The following is a 21,114-nucleotide window of genomic DNA, read 5'->3' as shown; positions in this document are numbered from 1 at the left end:
ACATGGTCCAACACATCTTCGCATTTTCCAATTTCAGTTGCACCACAACATTCACGTTGTCAAACTTCAAGTTTAAGTCCAACTAATGGACTTGACAGCTGACTTGCATGGCCGATGGTGTCGTCACTAATAGAGACCAAGCGCTACGAAACGATTTAGCAAAATAGCTTAAATTAAGTTGACCTTTACAATGGATTTCAAATTGATGTAATTTGTTGTGTTTAACTTTTCCCATCACAAAATATGTATAGGGTTTAAAGATTAGATATTGCCAGGTGGTATAATTAATTGATCTTTAAATTGTCTAATACTTTAGGGGGGTCGGTATGATATCGGGGACCCCTTTAGGGATTTGGAATCACCGAGCGGTGATTGATCGCCGGGCAGAAATCGGTGAGTGGGGAACTTGACAAATCGGTGTATAGTCACCGATGAAAATATCAACCCCTTTTTTGACCGTTGCCCATTTTTTGACTGTTACCACCCCCTTTTTGACCGTTTGAGTTTTTTTATTTAACCCACATTTTTTTATCATTTTTAACACACCACTCTTTCTAAACATCTCTCTTTCTACACCCACAAACACCATGGATAAACAAAAAAGTGGTGAACCCAAGAAAAAAGGTTCCGCTAGCTGAGGATCGGACCCAAGAAAAAAGGTTTCGCAAACGAGACAAGGTGATTCTAGAGGTCCGAGTGCACCGGTTCAAACCTCCTACGGATATTCACCAACCTCTCAACCTCCATTTTATTACCCCCAACCTTCTCAACCTCAATTTTATAGCACCTAACCTCTTATTCCACCACAAATATTTTCACACCCAAGCTTTACAACCGATTTCGATGCATTTGCATTTAGGAGCCCGCTAATTCAATCATCAAGAGAGAATTCGAGCGCCCACTTCCTATCTATGTTGATGACCAAGATGAAAAGATTGTCCCCGAAACACAACATTTGGATGTAGATAGTGGCGAGGACGAAGAAGAATATGAGGATGAGGACGATGATATTGGTGAAGGAAGTGACATGAAACAAAAAGGAGTCAAGGCGGAGCGTCAAAGTTGGATGAAAAAACATGAAGAGGCCTTAGCCAAGGTATGGGTGCATTGTTCTTTAAACAAGAAAAAAGGCAACCAATAAAAATCAGATAGTTTTTGGAAAAAAGTTCTCGCCCATTACAACGAAACGTTCGACGAAAGTACTCGAACAGTTCATCAAGTACGTTCAAAATAGATCCCTATGTTGACTAAGATAAACTTCTTCAACGGCCTTTGGCAACAAGCGGTAACATTTTTGTTTTTTGAACATTTAATAAATATTTTCCATAACATTGTTTTTGTTTATTTTTTACTTTATAATTGTTATATATATAGGATCGTATTCGTGTTAGTGGGTGTGGCGACATCGAGGCCATGAATAGGGCTTTAAAAGATTTCAAATCAAAATATTCGAGTGGTTTTCATCATATTGAGGCATGGGATGTTGTTAGTAAACATGACAAATGGGCACATGTACCATTGTTGGGTGAAGATAGTGGAGGTTCCTGCCAAAAAAGAAAGTCGTCCGATTCGGATAATTACAATACGGGTACACCGGGAACTGAGTTCAATAGCGATATACCGGACATAAACGTAGACCTCTCACCAACAAGACAAAAAAAGAAAGAAAAGAGGCCCGCAACATCACCAACCGATAGCAAAACGGCTTTGACCGAGAAGTTCGCGCAATACACTCTTATGAAAGAAGAAAAAAAGCACGGGCGATAAAGTTGTCAAATATAAAAAAGAAACACGAGGAAGACACCATAGCGTTAGTGGCGGAACAACGCGGGGCGGTGAAACAACTTTTGTATGATCGTGATTTGGAGACATTTACTAAGCCACACGACCATGCTTCACTCGAGATGTTGCCGTTTATTCTAGCGCGGAAACGGGATATCGCAAGAAAATATAATTGGCCATGCAACTTCTAAATTTTAGGTTTTTATTTTATGGTTTAATTTTTTAGTTTTAAGTATGTAATGTGTTTTTTTTTAATTAAAAGTACTTTTATTTAGTTTAGTATAGGTTTTATCTATTTATGCATAATTTATAATTTCTAGAAATAAAAAATATATAATTCAAACACCCTAATAGTGTTTGAATCATTGCCAGTGATTGAGTGTAATGAGGAGTGGAATGGGGAATTGACATGATATGATATTATTCGCTGAACAATGACTCAAACACCCTAAAGTGTTTGAATGATAGCACTCCACACTTAGTAATTTTCTGTTGTTTGTGTGTTTGCTAAAAGATTATCTACCTTCCAATCTGTATTCAAAACTATGTTCTATAGAAAATGTATTCTGCGGCAAGACACGGTTACAAATACCAGTTAATATTAATATATATCAAATTAATAGATGATTTTTGGAACAAACTCAAGTGGTACTGGTGGTTGGAAACATATAATAAGTTAACATAATTTATTAAGCTCTCATGTTTAGTTTATAGATGACAACTGAGTGTACTTTATTATCGAGAAAGAATTTTTTAAAATACCCTTTTATTTACAAAAAAGAGACAGTATTATAGAATTAATTAAAAGAATTTAACACATGTTGAAATGGGTTTATTGATTTAATAAACTAGATTGTCTGTTTAAGCTCTTTTAACTAGGCACTCTTGATTATTTGTACTTATATATTATATTGGAAACAGTAATTAATTATATACAGATTCTTGATTATTTGGATTAGTGCTATATAAATCTTAAAAGAATATAAAAATACGGTAAAACAAGACAAAATTTAAATGGCCCGATATCAACTTTAACTCATTTGTCCCAATAAAATACATTTCTTTTAGTTCTTTTAAAAAGATAATAGTTATTCTAGAAAGTTTTTAAGCTAAAAAAGTTAGCTTCATAACTTATTTTTGTTTAAATCAAGAGCAAGGATTCTTTGGTCCAGTAGACTTCTTTTTGGATCAAATATAGCTCAGTGAAGTTCATGGTATCATTTGTTTATAACATTTAGGGTTATAATACAATTTCCATAATGAGACTTTAATGGGAAAATTATCAAAATGGCTAAAGGCCAAAATGACTTGTGAAAATGGTCAGCTCATGCTCTCTTGAAACGGGACATCATGCATGGGATGAGTCCTTGGAAATCTTTTCCGTGATACCCAATAAAAAATGGACACATGGTCATCTCATGAGTCCTTGGAGCGACTCGTCATGCATGGGATAAGTCTTTGGAAATCCCTTCTTTGCAAGTTGGGTCCCGGACGCTTGAGGTCCCAGACGCATCAAGTCCCGGAAACTTTTAGATTCGCCGGAAACTTTCAAAACAGAAGGTGTGATGTTGATGGGGGATTGTTGAGGAAGATTTGGTTTTTTGGAGTTGATGTTGATGCCGGAAACTATGGAGGTTCGCCGGAGACGATGTGGGATTGTTAAGAAAAATTGAGTTTTTTTGGAGTTGTTTAAGTTTTCCGGAAACTATGAAGGTTCGCCGGAGATGATGTGGGATTGTTGAGAAAGATTGGGTTGTTTTGGAGTTGTTTAAGTTTGAAATCTCACCGAAAACTATGGAGGTTCACCGGAGACGTCTGAAGGACGCATGAGGTGGCCAAAGACCCATCCCGTGCATGATGAGTCGCTCCAAGGACTCATGAGATGGCCACATGTCCATATTTTATTGGGTATCAAGGAAGGGATTTCCAAAGACTCATCCCTGTATGATGCTCCGTTCTAAGAGGGCATGAGCTGGTCATTTTCGCAAGTCATTTTGGTCTTTGGCCATTTTGGTAATTTTCCCAACTTTAATTTGTAATATAACAAAATAGATAATATTTTCCTTTTAAGATTTTATTAGTATGTTGTATCAAGTAAGAAATGTACGTATATAGAATATTAATGTGTATCTATAAATGTCAAAATGTACTAGTAACTTTTCAACAATTTCAAATACGAGATATAGAAGATTATATTGCAAGAAACTACGTTTTAGGTTAATTGGTTAAAACGAATCCGAATACACTAACAAATATAAAAAAAAAAGTTATATTATGATCTCTAGTCGAAAAGTTTTGATTCCACCAGTATTTGTTTTGCAGCAAGATATTCAAAACCAAATTATAACCTAAAAGGGAACATAAAGCCAGATGCAACATGTTGAACTAGAAATTGTTCCTAGTGTTTTCATTGCAGTAAAACATGGTATCATACAAGTATTTTCAAGAAATCTGAAGACAGAAATTGATTTCAATGAGCAAATGCTTATGTAATATAAACTCAACCTTGGTACTATGTTGTATCAACTGATAAAAAAAACTTGGAAAAGTGCATTTGCAAGTATTCAAGTTCCATGAAATATTGTTTTCAGATTGTAATTGTGATCTTAATTAATTAAAATGTGGCTGTGAGTGTTGGGTATGGTGACAATCTGGATTGCCAAATGTTTTGTTCAGTAGTTGCTAAATCATTTTCCTGTAAGTATAATTCAAGAAATTAGGGTTAAATTTGTGGTTCACTGAGAATTGAATACGGACACTACTAAACAAATGAGTATCACCCACAACATGTAATAATACACAGAAGAATTTCATTAAACTTTCTTAAGACTCACCTTAAAACATCGCGCGTACAAACTAGAACCGGCAAAAACACAAATGAATGTGGTATATAACAGATAAACCGCGAGCATGATGCATATCAAACTACGCTACTTTTCAGGTTGTGATTACAGCATTCTTAATCGAAATTTGTCCGAGCATTCGCTACCAAGGATAACCTTTGTTGCAACATAGACAGATCAATCAATGCAAGATCACTTGCCTGCAATGTTAATTAATAAATTAAGGATCCAATCTAAGGTTCTTCCATAACTTCTAATGACCAATAAAACTTTTTGACATTTTAAGACATTTAACAAAATATTAACAATGTGGTTTAGATGGTACCTCAGTCTGAATAGAGTGAATTAATCGATCTTTTACTTTGGTTAAACTGCAGCTTGTGACATTAAGACCTTGTTCAACAAGAGTGTTGAATACTCCAGAAAGCATGAACCCCTCCTCTATCAAGCAACTATTGATTGAAATCTGGACTCCCTCATTACAGAAGCTGACTGAAACAGTATTAGGGAGGTTATTTGTTGAGTTTTCATTAGTGTTTGAAAACTTCTTGAGCTGATCTCTTTTTGCACTGAGCTCTTTAACATTTTCCTCCATTTGTTTTATGTAATGCACTGCTTGGTTCATATGATCTGATATCGAACGGGTTCCCTAATTACAAACAAACATACATACTCAGTAAAATACCACTCATAGCAAGGTCTTAATAGGTCTGGGAAGTGTGAAATGAGGGCAAACATTTTCTCTATAACCAAATTTCATCAAGGTTACAAGAGTTTCAGTTTTCAAGATTTAGCACACAAAACAACTAAGATGAAAAGAAAATATCAAAAGTACTAGCTCACCTTAATGAGTTCAAGAGGAAGTAAATCCCTAAGTGAAGCATAAAGTTTAGTCATTTCTTGTCTTCTTTGTCTTTCAATCTCTCTATGGAACATTTTCTTCTGCATCTGGTCATTGTCACCATCTCCTCCCGGACCACCATCACCACCGCCGCCATCACCCAAACCGGGCTTATTCCGTTGGCGGTCTCCGCCTCTTTTCCTGGTACTGCTCTCAGGATATCTTATACTACTTTTTCCCTTGCCATCCACAATGGGAACATGTTCATAAAGATCAGGTGTATGATCTTCTTGTTGGAAAGAAATCAAACAAGGATGGTCATGATCCACAAAATCTTCATTTTGCTGTAGAGTGAACATTATATGATTAGGTTTTGTGTTTGGTATATCCATAGTATGCAGATCTTCAGGATTTGATGTGGGGATATCTTCTAATCTTTATTAAGTAGGGTTTTCTTTTGTCTCCTAATAATTTAAAGATCACGAGTTCCACCAGCTTAACATATTTTCCTTTTCTTTTTTGTTTTTTATTTACAAAGGTTACTGTAGATATGTACAAATGCAACCCTACTTATATATGTTCACACCAACAAGTCCAAAAAATAACGTTGAACATTTCCCCTTTTTCCAAACATCAATATTCAAAAGTTAAAACTTTCCAAATAATTCTTTAGTGTATAGGCTTTAGAACGAGAATATTTATTGCATATTATAAGGAAATCTCATCCATTTACATATAAGTGATAAGTACATAACTAAGAACCACCGTCCACCGGCCATGGAAACAATAGTTCTCGATCAACCTACAAATAAGTAATTTTGACTTCAGTGGCGTGTAAAAGTGTACGACACTCACCAAACATTAGTTTTCATATATTCTTTTTTTGATTTGATTATATCTTTTTTGTTTTAATAATAGTTTTGTCTTGTAGTTTCTTATAATAGTATCATGTATCAGATTTTAAAAACCATAAGCAATCATGTAATTTGTAGATTCTTATAATAGTATCATATATCAGATTTTAAAAACCATAAGCAATCATATAAAGTATATTTATCTAGTATTTTTAGTTGAGTAAAGAGAGAAAATTTAATTATAAAAGATATATGAATTGTAATAACCAAAAACTTAAACAAAATCTGTATTTGCAAATATGTAAAGTTTATAAACATCTTTTTATGTTTTAAGAACATCATTTATAAAACTAATCACAAGTCATTTTTTTATTAATAAAGTTAATACATATTGCTTAGTTTGTAGCTTATTTAATTAACAAACGATATATAAACTGATACATTCATATTTAATTAACAAAATGTATTTGAATCAAGAGAAAATTTTGAAAGTTGTCATTTTTCTGGATGTTTTATACCTCTATAGACATTTGATGATAGTTAGCTCACAAAGTTAAATAAATAAGCGAAATAGACTAGGGTAATATTTGTTTTTCACATCTGAGGCGAAAACAACAACACAATATTTGGGTTTTTTATTTAAGAGTAATGGCTGGGTATCACTAGTTCATAAAGAATTTAAACACATAGCTAGAGAGACAATTATATATAAGTACTTTTTTATCGACAACGATATCCAAACATATAGGAGGTCCTAATATTCATAAGATCATTTGGTGTTTGTTGTTGATTCATGATGTATGGACCTACTATGCAATATGCATGTCGTTGTGATGTGTAATACTTATTCAAAAGTGAGAGTACGACTAGTGTTTTGCCATAACTACGGGTCTTAATAATAATTGGCATAAAAGAGTGGGGACTACACTAAGTTTAGTGCTTTAAATAGGTTCAAGACTGCTGACCTTAATAATGTTGGTTTATCAGGCTTTGAAGACTTGATAATTCGTTCAATACTTGCAAGAGTTTTGTTGGGATTGAATCCTACCAGAGGAACAGATAATGAAAGCCAAAACCGGATCACAACAATGGATTCACAATAAGCAGTTGTTTACTATAAGCTTTCCCCCTGACTGTGGCTCCAACATCTGATATACTCCAAAGTACTGCCTTTATCAACAACTGCTGACACTGGAAACTACTGATCAGATCAAAGACTGAGGAAGACTAAAACCCTGCTTCCCAATCTACTGCCTTGAGTCAAGCACTGCTGATCATGACAAGTACTGCTGGTTTCACAGTAGTGGAAGGATGCAGCAGCAGTTTGATTTATCTTGTGTAATGTAATGTAACATCAGTAGTTAGCAAAGCAGTAGTTGTATAGATCAGATGTTAAGAGTTTGTTAGTTTGTTAGATGTTACTTTCACGGTGACGTCAGCTGAGATGTCCAGTGGTTTGGACTGCCTATAAATGTAACAGTACTCTGTACTGTTACATTTGATTGACTGAACAAGTTCTTCTTCTCATGTTTAATCCTTTCATCTTGTGCAACCAACCTTGGAGCGTCAGGCTGAGGGGGAGTTTAGTATTGTAAGCATGCTTGTAATCATTTGCTTTGTAATTCAATCATTTGACTCAATGTGAAGCAATTGTTTATCAATCTATTCTCTTCTTTGATTGTGTTTACAAAGTTTGTATTCATTTCCGCTGCACTTTACATTATTTTATTTTATCTTAATGTACAAATTATACAAACAAACACAGTCATGAGATCCTCCGATCCTAACAATTGGTATCAGAGCTCGGACAGTCAAATTCGATCTAACAATCAATTTGACATAACAGTTCAGCTCACAATCCATTGATACTAAGGTTGGTCGTATTTAGTTGAAAAACAGAGCAATGAGAAATCATGTTCAAAGTGACTGATCTAAAGCTCTGTAAAACAACCAAGATGTCACAAGATTTACAAATTTCAAACAATAATTGATATTATGCACAAATCACTCATAGTTTACAGATCTGAAAACATGTCTGGTAATTATGGTATGATTACCATCCTTCAAAATTAATTTCAACTGTTGTTATGAAATTTGTGATGATTTCATCATATTTTATACTAAAGTATGAACCTCAGATTAACGAAACCTATGTTCATATAAACATTAGTGTTTTGCTAACATAGAAAGAGGGAAATAAAACTTTAGTCATGAAATCTTATGTGTTAAAAAGCAGGTTGAGAATCCTCAAAAGGATCAAATCAACCTTGTCAAAACACATTAAGAAAATCAAGGGTCTAAACAGTCCAAATCATACGTAATGTGAGAATTGGTACTAAAACATGTACAAATGTGGTCAGATCTCTCAAAACATTACTACAAAATGATTCTGGATTAAGCTTTTCCTCAATAAAATCTCCCAGTAAGTATTTCTGTACTTATGAATGGGAAGGGTAAAAAGGGAAGAAGAAAATGAACAAAACTCAAAAGTGTGTTTATCTCAAAACTTTTGAAGCCAAAAGAAAAGAGTATAAACATAAAACACTTATGAGTCCAAAGTTGGGTAAACAATGGTCATCATGCAACTGTGTGCATTCATTAATTCAGGAAAAGTTCAAGTAACAATGGTATCTCCAGTGGTTGACCTTAAAAGAAGAATTTACAATCAATTGACAAGAAAATGATCCTAAACAGTGGTCATAATAACTTGAGAAATATGTGATCATGTGCTTATTTGGAAAGTTACCAGATCTTTTTGATGTTATTTTCAAAATAATCTTTTTTAAGGTGTTTTTCTCAGATAAAACCAGATATATTATTTTTTATATAATATATTTTGTACTTTTACTCATTTTTTATAGTAAAAAGTTCATCTCTGGCCAGGATGTAATTTGCTTATTTTTGTGTGAAATTACTATTCCTAAAACTGATCAAAGGAAGTGGTGCACATGTCAAGGTCATATTAAGCTCAAGTTTGTTTATCACAGATCAAAAATTGATTGCAAATTGATTTTAAACTACTGAGACACTCATGTTCTATTTCAAATAATTAGACACAAAATGAGTAGCCTTAGTAAAGAAGTTCTCATCATCTGGAATGCTAAACCACTGTCAGAAAATAGTGAACATGCGGTAACCTTGAACAAAAATTCCTAGAAAAATTGCTGACAAATCAATCTTGATAATCTGCATCTAAATGTAGTTGTTGAGCATAGCATTTCTGCAGAATAGCAGTTGTTGGACATGATATTGTGTTTACACAAGACAAAATCAATCTCCACTTCTGAACAAGCAGATGCTCAAATTAACTGTCAAAAGTTCAACCACTGATGCACTAACAGTTGTTATGCTAATGGTCTTTCATTTTGTTATCAACCACTGTTTTCCCTTAACTACTGCTGTGTCTCAAACATCTGCTTTCTAAAAGTCTGTCCACTGCTGAAAGTCAACCCCTGCTCCTTCAATTTCTTGATAAGCACTGTTGTATAACATCAGTGTTCTATCCACTGATGTGCTATCCACTGATAGTTAAAATCACCCACTGATTCATTTATTACCGTTGTAACTACTGATGGTTGATCCATCAGTGGCTCCAAAAACAACTGTCCTCCATTATTTACTCTTCCATCAAGGGTTGGCACGTGGCCAGTTTTTAGTCGTAAGATCATTATAACCGCTGCCACGTCAGTATTTACTTTTTCCCTAAATAAAACCCTAATCAAAACCCCAAACAGGGTTTCACTGTCGAATTGAATTCCAAACATTCTCTTCACAAAGCAGTTTCCCACCCATAACTCCAAAACATTCTTCGATCTTCTTCATCAAAAATGACGAAATTAAAATCAAAATCATCTTCTTCCTCTGCTCCCATAGACGCCACTCAAATGGCCGCTGAAACCACAGAAATTCGCTACAAATCCCCTCACAACTATTTGGGTATACTCACAAAACCCACAACAACCAACACCTTCGACTCCATCATCGACACTTTATCTGCGTCAAAGTACAAAACTTTGTTAACAGCAAACGCTCCCATTTATCTACAAACCCAGAGAGAGTTCTGGAACAATGCTACCCTTGAAAAAACAAGGAGACACTGTCACAGCCATCAACTCCTCAATACAGGGTAAAAAGATTCAAATTTCTCCACAATCCATTTCAGAAGTCTTTAAACTCTATGACCAAAAGGTAAAACCTCTTTTTCAAAAACCGAGTTGAAAAATGATTTCTTAAATAGAGGGTATGCAGAACAATCAAAAAGAGATACCTTACAAAAAGGTTATTTCCCTTATGCTCCCAGGTTTTTATTTCACACTCTTTTGATGTGTGTTTCTAATCAAACAACTGCTTTTAACGAAATACCATCAAAGATTCAATGCCTGGGATATGCTATTTTAAATAATGAAAATTTTAATTATTCCCAGGAGATTTTTGATGATTTAGTAAAAAACGTTGATAGCAAAGCATTTCTGCTCTTTCCAAGGTTTCTAAGCTATTATTTTGAACAAAAATTTGAAAAAGGAGATGCATAATTGCCCAAACAAGGTGCTTATTTTAAAATAAATGGTTTAATGCTTGAAACATTCTCTAGAATGCTGGCATCTATAAAAAAAAAAGTAGAGGTGCCTGAGCAGAATTTAGCAGATGAAACTGCTCCTCAGCTATCGGCTGCTGAGCCCACTGCTCCAGATATCAAAGCAGCACACCCACTGTTTTGAAACCCACACCTGCCACCACCAAAAAGACCAAAAAGAAAACATCCAGAAAGCCCCCCAAACCCAAAACAAAGGCACCTCTGGAAGATGAGATCCCAGAGTTACTGCCAGTGATAACACAAAAGTCACCAATAACCACTGCTGCTACTTCCTCACAACAGATGGAAGAAAGATCTCCACCCTTGCCTCAAACTCCTCCTGCATCCTCACAAAAGGATCAGGTTGTAAACACAGGGACCCCACAATATGAAGCTCTGGACCCACTCGGATCCATCTTCCACAGTCCTGATCCCAAGGACATGTCTCTTTCAACTCCCTTACCTTCACCCCCCATATTACCACCATCCATAATACCCTTGTTGCATGCAGTTGATATTACTCAGACACAAACCAGTTCCTCTTAATCACCTATCACTGAGAGTATACTCCTACAAGTGATTGGGTCTGATGCTGATATCTCTGTTATCCCAGCAACAACTGAGGAGGTTACACTGCAGGAGTTACAAGTAACTCCTGTCAGTAGTTCAAGTGGAGCAGCCACTACAAATGTTGAACTCACTGGTTTACATTTGGACAGTGGTTTCATTCATAAGACTCCCTTGAAGGCAATTTCTTCAATAGCTCCTATGAGAACCACCAGTGAGGTTGTTCTGCCCACTGGTACCCTCAAAAGGTTATCAAGTGCTGAAGAAAGAAGTCCCCAGTACCAAGAACAAGGGGCATCAATGAATGACTTTTCGGACTCAGTTCCTAAGTCACACATTGGTAAAACCACTGCTGGTGGGGATTCAGATGATCCCATTAACTTGGGCAATGATTCAAAATATCAGGAATTGACGGGCAGAGTTGAAAATCTGGAGACCTCAGTTGCTGAAATAAAGGATATGGTGCAACAGCTGTTAAAAGCTCAAAAAGCACAATCCACTACTGCTCCAGCTCAAGCACCTGCACAACCTGCACTTGCTGCAAATGAGCTATGGAACATGTTCCAACCACTGCTGGAAAGACAAAAATAAATGGCTGATCAGCAGCATGCTATACATGTACAAAAGCTGACAAACATGGTGGAGTCAAGGTTTAAAGATACTCAGGCAGACATTAAAGCTATCAAAGCTCATCTCCAAAGTGCCTCTGGAAAAATTCCTCCCACTGTTCTTTTCATGAATGAACCCTTCCCAGATAATGCCAAAAAGGGGGAGAAGATCAAGTGGAAAAAGAAGGGAATTGAAGATGGTATCTACATTGAGCCGGAAAAGAATAGCCAAACCAAAGCTGCAGTATCAACACACACCACTGCAACCACTGCTCCACCATCATCATCATCTATGATCACATCACCAAAACCAAATTCACCACTAAAAACAGCCACCCCATCATCACCTCCTGCCAAAAAGCAGAAGACAGCAGATGTCACAACATCTGCTGTAATGATAACAATGGTTGAAACACCTGTTGTTTCAACAACTGTTAGTCAACCACAAACCACTGCCACAGAAATCACTACCATTCCAACCCCTGCTCAAAAGCAGAAGACTTCTACTGATACATCAGTAGTTGTAATGACAACAGCGGTTGAAACACCAGTTGTTTTAACAGCTGTTAGTCAACCATCAACCATTGCTCTCACTATTCCTACATCACAACTAAAATCCCTTTCATCCACAAAGCTTTACACCAGAAAGAGGAAAAATTACTCAGGCAAATGAGGACAAATATGATCCAAATGTTGCAAAATATCCGATGGAACTGGAAGTGTAAAAAATGAGATGAGACAATTTTAAACTGAAGATGATCCTTCAAACAGAAGATTCCCTTCACTCATAGGCTTCATAGTCCCAGAAGATATAGATGAATATCTTGAGCTCAAAGCAAGGAAGGCTAAGATAAGAGCCAAGATTGAGTGTGAAGGTCAAAGTGATGAAGCCATCTCTGAAAAACTGGAATTCTTGCTCACAAAAGTTAAGCAGATGGAAAATTTTGCACAAGAATTAAGCAAAGAAAAAGCTGATCAACGAAATAAATTAAGAAAAGAATATCTTGCTTATATTATGAAAGAAAGATTCTATCCTGCTGAAGAAAAACAGTTTGAAGAATGGCCAATAGTTGCTTTAAAGCATGAGGCAGATAGGATTGATAGAATCAAAAACGATCCTAGAAAGAAGAAGACTGCTCCAAATTGGAGTAAATAGAAAAAGCTCATAGCTGACCTAACATCTGAGTACAAGAGAAAGAAACAGGAGCGAGTGGATGCAAAGGTGGACACTGCCACTGCCATAGAAAAATGGTTAAAGCAGCAGACTGATGAAGCTTATGAAAGGCTTAAGAAAAGAAGGATAAGTGTCTCAGACACTTCAAAGAATCCTGACTACAAAAAGCTTGAACAACAGATTGAAAATCTCAAAACACTGCTCACATCAGCTGATAATCCTATTCTCGTGTCAAACCAAGAAGAAGGAAAATAGTTGTCTAGTGAAGAAGTAAAGGAAAAGGAAACAGAGTACTTCACAGAAACCATCAAGAAAATGGGTCTAAAAGAAGAGAGCTCAGTAAGACTTCAAAACCTTTTCAAAAAGGTATTAACCAAGCCTGCATCACCAAGCACTTCAGAAATATCAGACATTGAGCCAGATCAACAAAAGAGACAAGAGCAAATTGAAAAGGAAACTACAGAAGCCGTAGCTGCAGCAAATGATGTAATTGAGAAGGCCCTCAAACAAATGTCTGATAGCTTACAACTTTTCACAAGGCCAACATCTCCAAACTCATCAGGAAATAAATCTATCCCAAGAAACCCATTAGGATTAAAAGTACTAAAGTGGATGTCTGATCAAAAGACCCATGTATTGACCGTGGTCAGATCCACTGGCGAAGTGAAGTACATATCAAGGAAAGATGCACCAGGCCTTAGTGTTAAAGATTTGCAGGATCTCCTTGAACTTTCACTATGCAGGGATGAGGATGACTCAAGATCCAAGGCCTTGGAAGAAGAATTTAAAAGACAAGCTAGGGAACTTTTGATGAGAAATAAAAATCCAGAATAATAAAGGGTTTTGGCATTATCTGTTCCAGGGGGAGATTGTTGGGATTGAACCCTGCCAGAGGAACAGATAATGAAAGCCAAAACCGAATCACAACAAGGGATTCACAATAAGCAGCTGTTTACTATAAGCTTTCCCCTTGACTGTGGCTCCAACATCTGATATACTCCAAAGTACTGCCTTTATCAACAACTGCTGACACTAGAAACTACTGATCAGATCAAAGACTGATGAAGACTAAAGCCCTGCTGCCCCATCTACTGCCTTGAGTCAAGCACTGCTGATCATGACAAGTACTGTTGGGTTCACAGTAGTGGAAGGATGCAGCAGCAATTTTATTTATCTTGTGTAATGTAATGTAACATCAGTAGTTAGCAAAGCAGTAGTTGTATAGATCAGTTGTTAAGAGTTTGTTAGTTTGTTAGACGTCACTTTCATGTTGACGTCAGCTGAGATGTCCAGTGGTTTGGACTGCCTATAAATGTAACAGTACTCTGTATTGTTACATTTAATTGACTGAGCAAGTTCTTCTTCTCATGTCTAATTCTTTCATCTTGTGCAACCAACCTTGGAGCATCAGACTGAGGGGGAGTTTAGTATTGTAAGCATGCTTGTAATCATTTGCTTTGTAATTCAATCATTTGACTCAATGTGAAGCAATTGTTTATCAATCTATTCTCTTCTTTGATTGTGTTTACAAAGTTTGTATTCATTTCCGCTGCACTTTACATTATTTTATTTTATCTTAATGTACAAATTATACAAACAAACACAGTCATGAGAGCCTCCGATCCTAACGAGTTTAAATAGGAAAACATAAAGAAAAACATGGGGTGTGACGATAACCCTCACTTTCACTGTGGTCCGGGCACCCTCCAAATACAATGCAATCCTAGGTAGGCCAGGCATCGGAGACCTACAAGCACATGCCTCAACCCCCCCCCCCCCCACTGAGCCCTGGTGTTTCAAACCACTAAGGGTTTAGCCTGGGTGAAGTCCTCCTACAAGGTAGTATCCTCAGTCACAGAATGGGAGGTGGTAGAGAAGTCCCAAAAGGAAGGAATCGAAGAATGGGTCCTCTGTGACAGGTTTCCAGAACAAACGATAAAAGTTGCCAGCCACCTCAGCGACAAATGTAAAAGTGCTTTCAAGGAGCTCCTCCTCCTCAACATAGACGTCTTCGCGTTCCAACATGGAGACATGACCGGATACAACCAGTTAAGCAGAAGAAACGGAGCATGGGTCCCAGCAAAAGAAAGGCTGCATGCGAAGAAACAAGGAAGTTGCTCAGGGCTGGAATAGTAAGAGAGGTCAAGTACCCTTCCTAGATTTCCAATCCCGTCATGGTCAAAAAGAAAGATGGAGGGTGGAGGATGTGCATTGACTTCCAGGATCTGAACAAAGCATGTCCCAAGGACTGCTACCCCCTTCTGGAGATAGACGTCCAGGTGGACTCCCTGTCTTAGTACCCTTTGAAGTGCTTTCTTGACGCATACAAGGGGTACCACCAGATTCAAATGTCGCTAGAGGATGAGGAGAAAACCGCTTTCATCACAGATGAAGGCACCCTTTGTTAAACCAAAATGCCCTTCGGGCTAAGAAACGCAGGAGCCACGTACCAAAGGTTTATGAACATCCTCTTTAGAGAACAGCGGGGAAGAAACTTGGAAGTGTACATTGATGATATTGTCATAAAAAGCCTCACTGAAATGGCCATGATAGAGGACATAGCCGAGACCATACAAATCATGCAAGTTGTGAACATGAAGTTAAACTCAGGGAAGTTTTGCTTCGGGGGGAAGAAGGGAAGTTCTTAGGGGTAGTGATCACCAAGGGGGAATCAAGGCAAACCAAGAGAAAACCCAGGCAGTGGCTGAAATGCGGTCCCCCAGGTCCATAAAAGATATTCAACAACTGAATGGGAGGCTGATAGCCCTTAACCGTTTCTTGTCCAAAGTAGCCGACAGAACACTTCCCTTCATGAAAGTCCTTAAGGAATGCCTTCAGACAAACAAATTCAAGTGGACTCCGGAAGCTGAGGCAGCCTTCCGAGAGATGAAAGACTACATCTGCAGGCTTTCAACCTTAGCCACCCCAGTCCCTGGGGAGGAACTGCTCTTGTACGTGTCTGCATCCAAGACGACGATCAGTGCCGTGATGATGATGATGATGATGGAAAGGGAAGAGAAACAAATACCCATATACTTCATCAGCAGAACCCTTAAAGATCCAGAGGAGCATTACATGCCACTAGAGAAGCTAACCCTGGCACTTGTCTTTGCTTCTCGAAGGCTCCGGAGATATTTCCAAGCACACAAAATCACACTATTGACGGACCAACCGCTCCAAAAGGTCCTTAGGAGACCAGAACTCTCAGGCCAATTGGCTAAATGGGCCATCGAGCTAGGGGAACACTCCCTAGAGTACAAAGCAAGAACCGCAACAAAAGGGCAAATACTGGCGGACTTCTTGGCAGAAGTCCCTAAGGAAGAGGAGAAAGAACTTCTTAAATGGAAAAACCTGGAGGAGGAAGAGAAGAAGAAGGACGACGAAGCAGTATGGAAACTGTTCACAGACGGGGCTTCAAGTGAGGATGCAAGCGGGGCAGGGATCACACTGATCACCCCCGAGGTAATCAAACTGACATACGCCATCAGATTGGATTTCGAAAACACCAATAACACGACAGAATATGAGGCTCTCCTAGCCGGGCTGAGGCTAACAAAAAAGATGAGAGCAATACATGTTGAAGCTAACACTGATTCACAGCTGATAGTCAAGCAATACCACGGGGAATATGAAGCGAAGGACAACTCGATAGCCCAATACGTAGACAGGGTGAAAAAATTGGCCGACACCTTCAACACTTTCAAGCTTGAATACATTCCTCGAGGAAGAAACAGGAAGTCCGATGCCCTTAGCAAGTTAGCCTTCGTGGCCTTCGACCACTTGGCAAGGGAAGTCAAGGTGGAAGTCCTGACATCCCCCTCCATCGTAACGGATGGGGATTTGTGGCATTCAGGAAACCTGGATGACACCAATTCTGAAGTTCCTCAGGGACGGGACGCTGCCAGAGGGCGATTGGGCGGCCCGCAAGGTATGGGTAAGGGCCTTGCAGTATGAATTGATAGATGGGGAGCTCTACCGAAGGTCGTACTTGGGACCACCTTTAAAATGTGTTGACAATGAGGAAGCCAAATACGTGGTATGATAAATACACGGGGGAATTTGTGGCATGCACTCAGGACCAAGAACATTTGTAGCCAAGGCAATTGCATTTCATTTATTATAGTCACAAGTTAATGAATTATGTGAACTGATGAAATGTTATTATATATATTATGTGAATGAACTAAATGTTAATATACATATACATATATATATATAGGATTAGGTTCAAGAGTGAACACTAGTGTAGCTTGCGAACTGAGTGAACTAATCCTGGCCATACACATGTGTAGATCAATGGCCAGGAGTTGATGTTGAAATACACTAGTGTATTTTACGATTTGATGATGAGATCCTGGCCATACACGTGTGTAGATCAATGGCCATGATTTGTTCATTCAGTTCGCAAATACACTGGTGTTCACTCTAGAACCCCACCCTATATATTAGACTTTAAGGTACTTTTAGGTGGTTTAATGTAGGTACACTATAAAGATGGTTCGTTATGCTTGGCTATAATACAATAACCTTCATCTTGTTCTTTTTATTAAGCGGCAAAAAAATTCCTGAATTCAACGTGCTGGTTTATCGGAACAGATGGCGTGATGCATTATATCGACTTCAATGTGAAGGCGCTTGTGCGCTTAGTATAATCGAAAATCCAGTCTCGATTAAAAACATCGAGTGCTCAATCATAAACAAGGATTTTGAGGAAGGATGGTGTCTCGACCACCCTCAAGAGAACTTGGTAATTTTGAATTTCTTTGCGTTAATTTGCTTAATTTTTCATTTTCATTTATTTTTTGACCATTCCATTTTTCTACAGAAAAAAGTAACGATTGTTGGAAGTGATCCTGCTAGGTTAGTTGCTGCTGATCAACTAAATAGGATAGGCCATACAGTCGCCGTATTCGAGCGCGCTGACCAAATCAGAGGACTTATGATGTATGGGGTTCCTAATTTGAAGCTTGACAAAATCGACGTAGTTCAAAGACGGGTTGACATGATGGCTGTGGTAGGTGTGGATTGTGGTAAATGCCAATGTTGGAACTGATCTATCATATTCCATTGAACAGCTTCTTAAAGACAGTTAATTAAATACAAATTATACATTATAGGCACCTTCAATTCCGGTTGGTCTATATGGACATGGCTGTTACAGAGCTAAAACATAGGTAACCTGCCTTTCAAACTGACCACAATTATTATTGTACTAGAACAGAACTTGTGGCTTTTTCTAAACATTAAAAGTTCAGAACATATCAGAATTTGTGGCCTTTTTTGAACTATATAGGTATTCATTTTGTTATAGTTTCTGATACTTTTATTCAGTTTTTTATATGATGTAATGTAGGCGATATAAAAGTACCAGCAAGGGGCAAAGCACTGGTTTCTACAGATTTAAGCATAGCTGTACGAGAAGGAACATATGCTCGCACAGGTACACTTTTGTTCACTATGCTCGCATAGGTACACTTTTGTTCACTTGTATTTGACCATTTTTTTGGTTTTGTTGAAGATATTTAGGGTTTTTGTTCATGCTTTCAAAATTGTTGATTTTAATTTGAAGATGGTATGATCTGTCACCTAATTTTTTTATATTTTTTGCACCCATTATGAAAAGTTGAAAATATGTGAAGATAATGTTGTTAAGCAACATGATGTTAATTATTTATATGGCACTTGAAACTTAATTGACAGTCATTCTCCAAAAGCTAGCTTACTATAGTATTACATTTATGTGCAGTCTTATTATCCTTGGCCCACTCTAACATCATCAAACTTACATGGTGTAACCACAGGTTGAATGAATTAGATTGTTCTAACTTCAAGTTGAATTATCAGGTCTGTTCTTACTTCAATTTCAATCGATAAAAATTCTACAAATCAAGGGAGCTAAGGGTGAGGCTGAGTCCAAATACCTCTCTAGTTTGGGTAATGCATGCCAATGACTCGCTATTATGGATGGGTTAAGAGACATTAGAACAAGCCAACAGTTACAAGTTTACTCTCCACCACAACAAGATGGCCACCATCCTATGGAGGCAAATTTGCAGCACTTTCAAGTTAAAAAACAATGAGTATATGGACTTGAAGAAAACATCATAGAAATAGTTCTTAGTTTATTTGTACAGTCGTTTCTTTTTGCAACTTTGTAGATAGGTTTTGATTAGAAGTTTATCTTTCATTTGTATTCAAATTGAAAACATATTTATGGATTTTCAGTTATGATTGTAAATATCATTTGTTTTTAGATTATCTCATGTTTTAGTGCAGTTTTTATTTTACAAAAAAATGGAAACAAAGTGAGCAATTACACGAATATCGTCACATAGAAACATAATGAATACGTGTGACCAAATATTAGGCAATAGCGACAATTAAAATTACAAAACTTCATGTGGCTATAAATAACCATTAGCCACGTTATAGTTACTTTGTCATTTGTTGTGTGACGAAATGATACCAAACGGTCATGGGAAAAAGGAAATTATATGTGACCAAAGGTTAGATAATAGTCACACTTAAAACTATATGTGACCAAAGGAAATTATAAGGCAATATATAACCATTAGCCACATTTTCGTCACTTCGTTTTTTGTTTGTGTGACGGAATGATAACAAATGTCATGAGAAAAACAAATTTGTGTGACCAAATGCTAGACAATAGTTACACCATCATTACATTTGTTTTGTTTGTGTGACAGAATGATACCAAACGTCATGGGAAAAAGAAATATGTGTGACCAAATGTTAGACAATAGCCACACTTAAAATTACAAAAGTGTTTTGTGTGTCTAGTAAAGGTTTTTAGACACACTTACAATAAATTCATGTGACTGTATAATAGAAGTGGCCACACTTACAGTAAATTCATGTGGCCATTGCTAACCTTTAGCCACATTTATTGGACAAAATGTTTGATTATAACAACCCTTTTTGCCACACATTTTTTTAATTGATGTGGCTAAAAGAAACTTTTTAGTAAATATATGTGACTGAATAATAGAGACCGTCACATGTAAAGTAAACTCATGTGGCTGTTGCTACCGTTTAGCCACAGTTTTGTCTGATTCCAGCAAGAAATAGTGGTACCCTTTAGCCACACTTTTAAGTTGCTACGGCCACTAAATGGGAATGTGGCTGTATGACATCTACGATGACTCGACCTTTGGTCACACTTGAGTTGAAAAAAAAAGTGTGGCAAAAGGCTTATGGTCACACATTTTTTGTGTGGCCGTAAGCCTTTTTTGACGTAGTGGCAATGAACGCGAGGTTTTATTGGCCCAGATTGTACGAGACAGCGTCGAAGGAAATCAAGAAATGTGATAATTGTCAAGTGCATGCTCCCATGACACACCGCCACAAACACCCCATCATACCCGTATCAACATCTTGGCCATTACAGAAGTGGGCTATGGACATTATTGGACCGTTCCCAGAAGGTACAGGAGGGGTCAAGTATGTGGTGGTTGCCACTGATTACTTCACCAAGTGGGTTGAGGCGAGGCAATGAACGCGGGGATTTATTGGCCCAGAATGTACGAGACAACGTCGAAGGAAATCAAGAAATGTGATAATTGTCAAGTGCATGCTCCCATGACACACCGCCACAAACAACCCATCATACCCGTATCAACATCTTGGCCATTCCAGAAGTGGGCTATGGACATTATTGGACAGTTCCCAGAAGGTACAGGAGGGGTCAAGTATGTGGTGGTTGCCACTGATTACTTCACCAAGTGGGTTGAGGCGAGGCCCCTGGCCAAAATCACAGGAGAACAAATGAAGCGATTCGTCCTGGACAACATCATATGCAGGTTTGGAGTGCCAATGGAACTGGTGAGCGTTAACGGGGTACAATTCGCAGGG

At 37.5% G+C, this 21,114-nt stretch overlaps 2 protein-coding genes across 3 annotated transcripts; one reads left to right on the top strand and one right to left on the bottom strand.

Moving 5' to 3' along the window:
• Positions 1–4,241: 4,241 nt before the first annotated feature.
• LOC110910021 (transcription factor bHLH118) lies at positions 4,242–5,907 on the bottom strand. Of its 2 annotated transcripts, XR_004882502.1 has the most exons (4): positions 5,469–5,907; positions 4,951–5,274; positions 4,617–4,825; positions 4,242–4,477 (listed from the first exon to the last, which is right to left on the bottom strand). XR_004882502.1 is itself a non-coding variant. In XM_022154744.2 (3 exons), the coding sequence occupies exons 1-3, from the start codon at positions 5,856–5,858 to the stop codon at positions 4,742–4,744; spliced, it is 798 nt and encodes a 265-aa protein (XP_022010436.1). In that variant the 5' UTR covers positions 5,859–5,907; the 3' UTR covers positions 4,573–4,741. The 2 variants fall into 2 exon arrangements, 1 of the variants encoding a protein (XP_022010436.1); XM_022154744.2 differs by lacking the exon at positions 4,242–4,477 and having other exon boundaries at positions 4,573–4,825.
• Positions 5,908–15,951: 10,044 nt separating this feature from the next.
• LOC110914013 lies at positions 15,952–20,758 on the top strand. Its single transcript, XM_035984406.1, has 6 exons — positions 15,952–17,170; positions 17,874–17,989; positions 18,068–18,256; positions 18,360–18,396; positions 18,596–18,682; positions 20,502–20,758. The coding sequence occupies exons 1-6, from the start codon at positions 15,952–15,954 to the stop codon at positions 20,756–20,758; spliced, it is 1,905 nt and encodes a 634-aa protein (XP_035840299.1).
• Positions 20,759–21,114: the final 356 nt, after the last annotated feature.

Source organism: Helianthus annuus, chromosome 15 (assembly GCF_002127325.2).
Source record: "Helianthus annuus cultivar XRQ/B chromosome 15, HanXRQr2.0-SUNRISE, whole genome shotgun sequence".
Lineage (NCBI taxonomy): Eukaryota > Viridiplantae > Streptophyta > Magnoliopsida > Asterales > Asteraceae > Helianthus > Helianthus annuus.
The sequence above is the reverse complement of the archived record's forward strand: the minus strand, read 5'-3'. Positions and strand labels throughout refer to the sequence as shown.

Bases quoted from the DNA above. Each gene is read 5' to 3' on its own strand.
- LOC110914013 (XM_035984406.1), top strand. From the start codon at position 15,952: ATGCGGTCCCCCAGGTCCATAAAAGATATTCAACAACTGAATGGGAGG. The intron at 17,171-17,873 runs GTATGGGTAAGG...TTCAATGTGAAG, and splicing joins GCGATTGGGCGGCCCGCAAG to GCGCTTGTGCGCTTAGTATA. The intron at 18,683-20,501 runs GTACACTTTTGT...TTTTTGACGTAG, and splicing joins AGGAACATATGCTCGCACAG to TGGCAATGAACGCGAGGTTT.
- LOC110910021 (XM_022154744.2), bottom strand. From the start codon at position 5,858: ATGGATATACCAAACACAAAACCTAATCATATAATGTTCACTCTACAG. The intron at 5,275-5,468 runs GTGAGCTAGTAC...GTTTGTAATTAG, and splicing joins TTCCTCTTGAACTCATTAAG to GGAACCCGTTCGATATCAGA. The intron at 4,826-4,950 runs GTACCATCTAAA...TTAACATTGCAG, and splicing joins TTCACTCTATTCAGACTGAG to GCAAGTGATCTTGCATTGAT.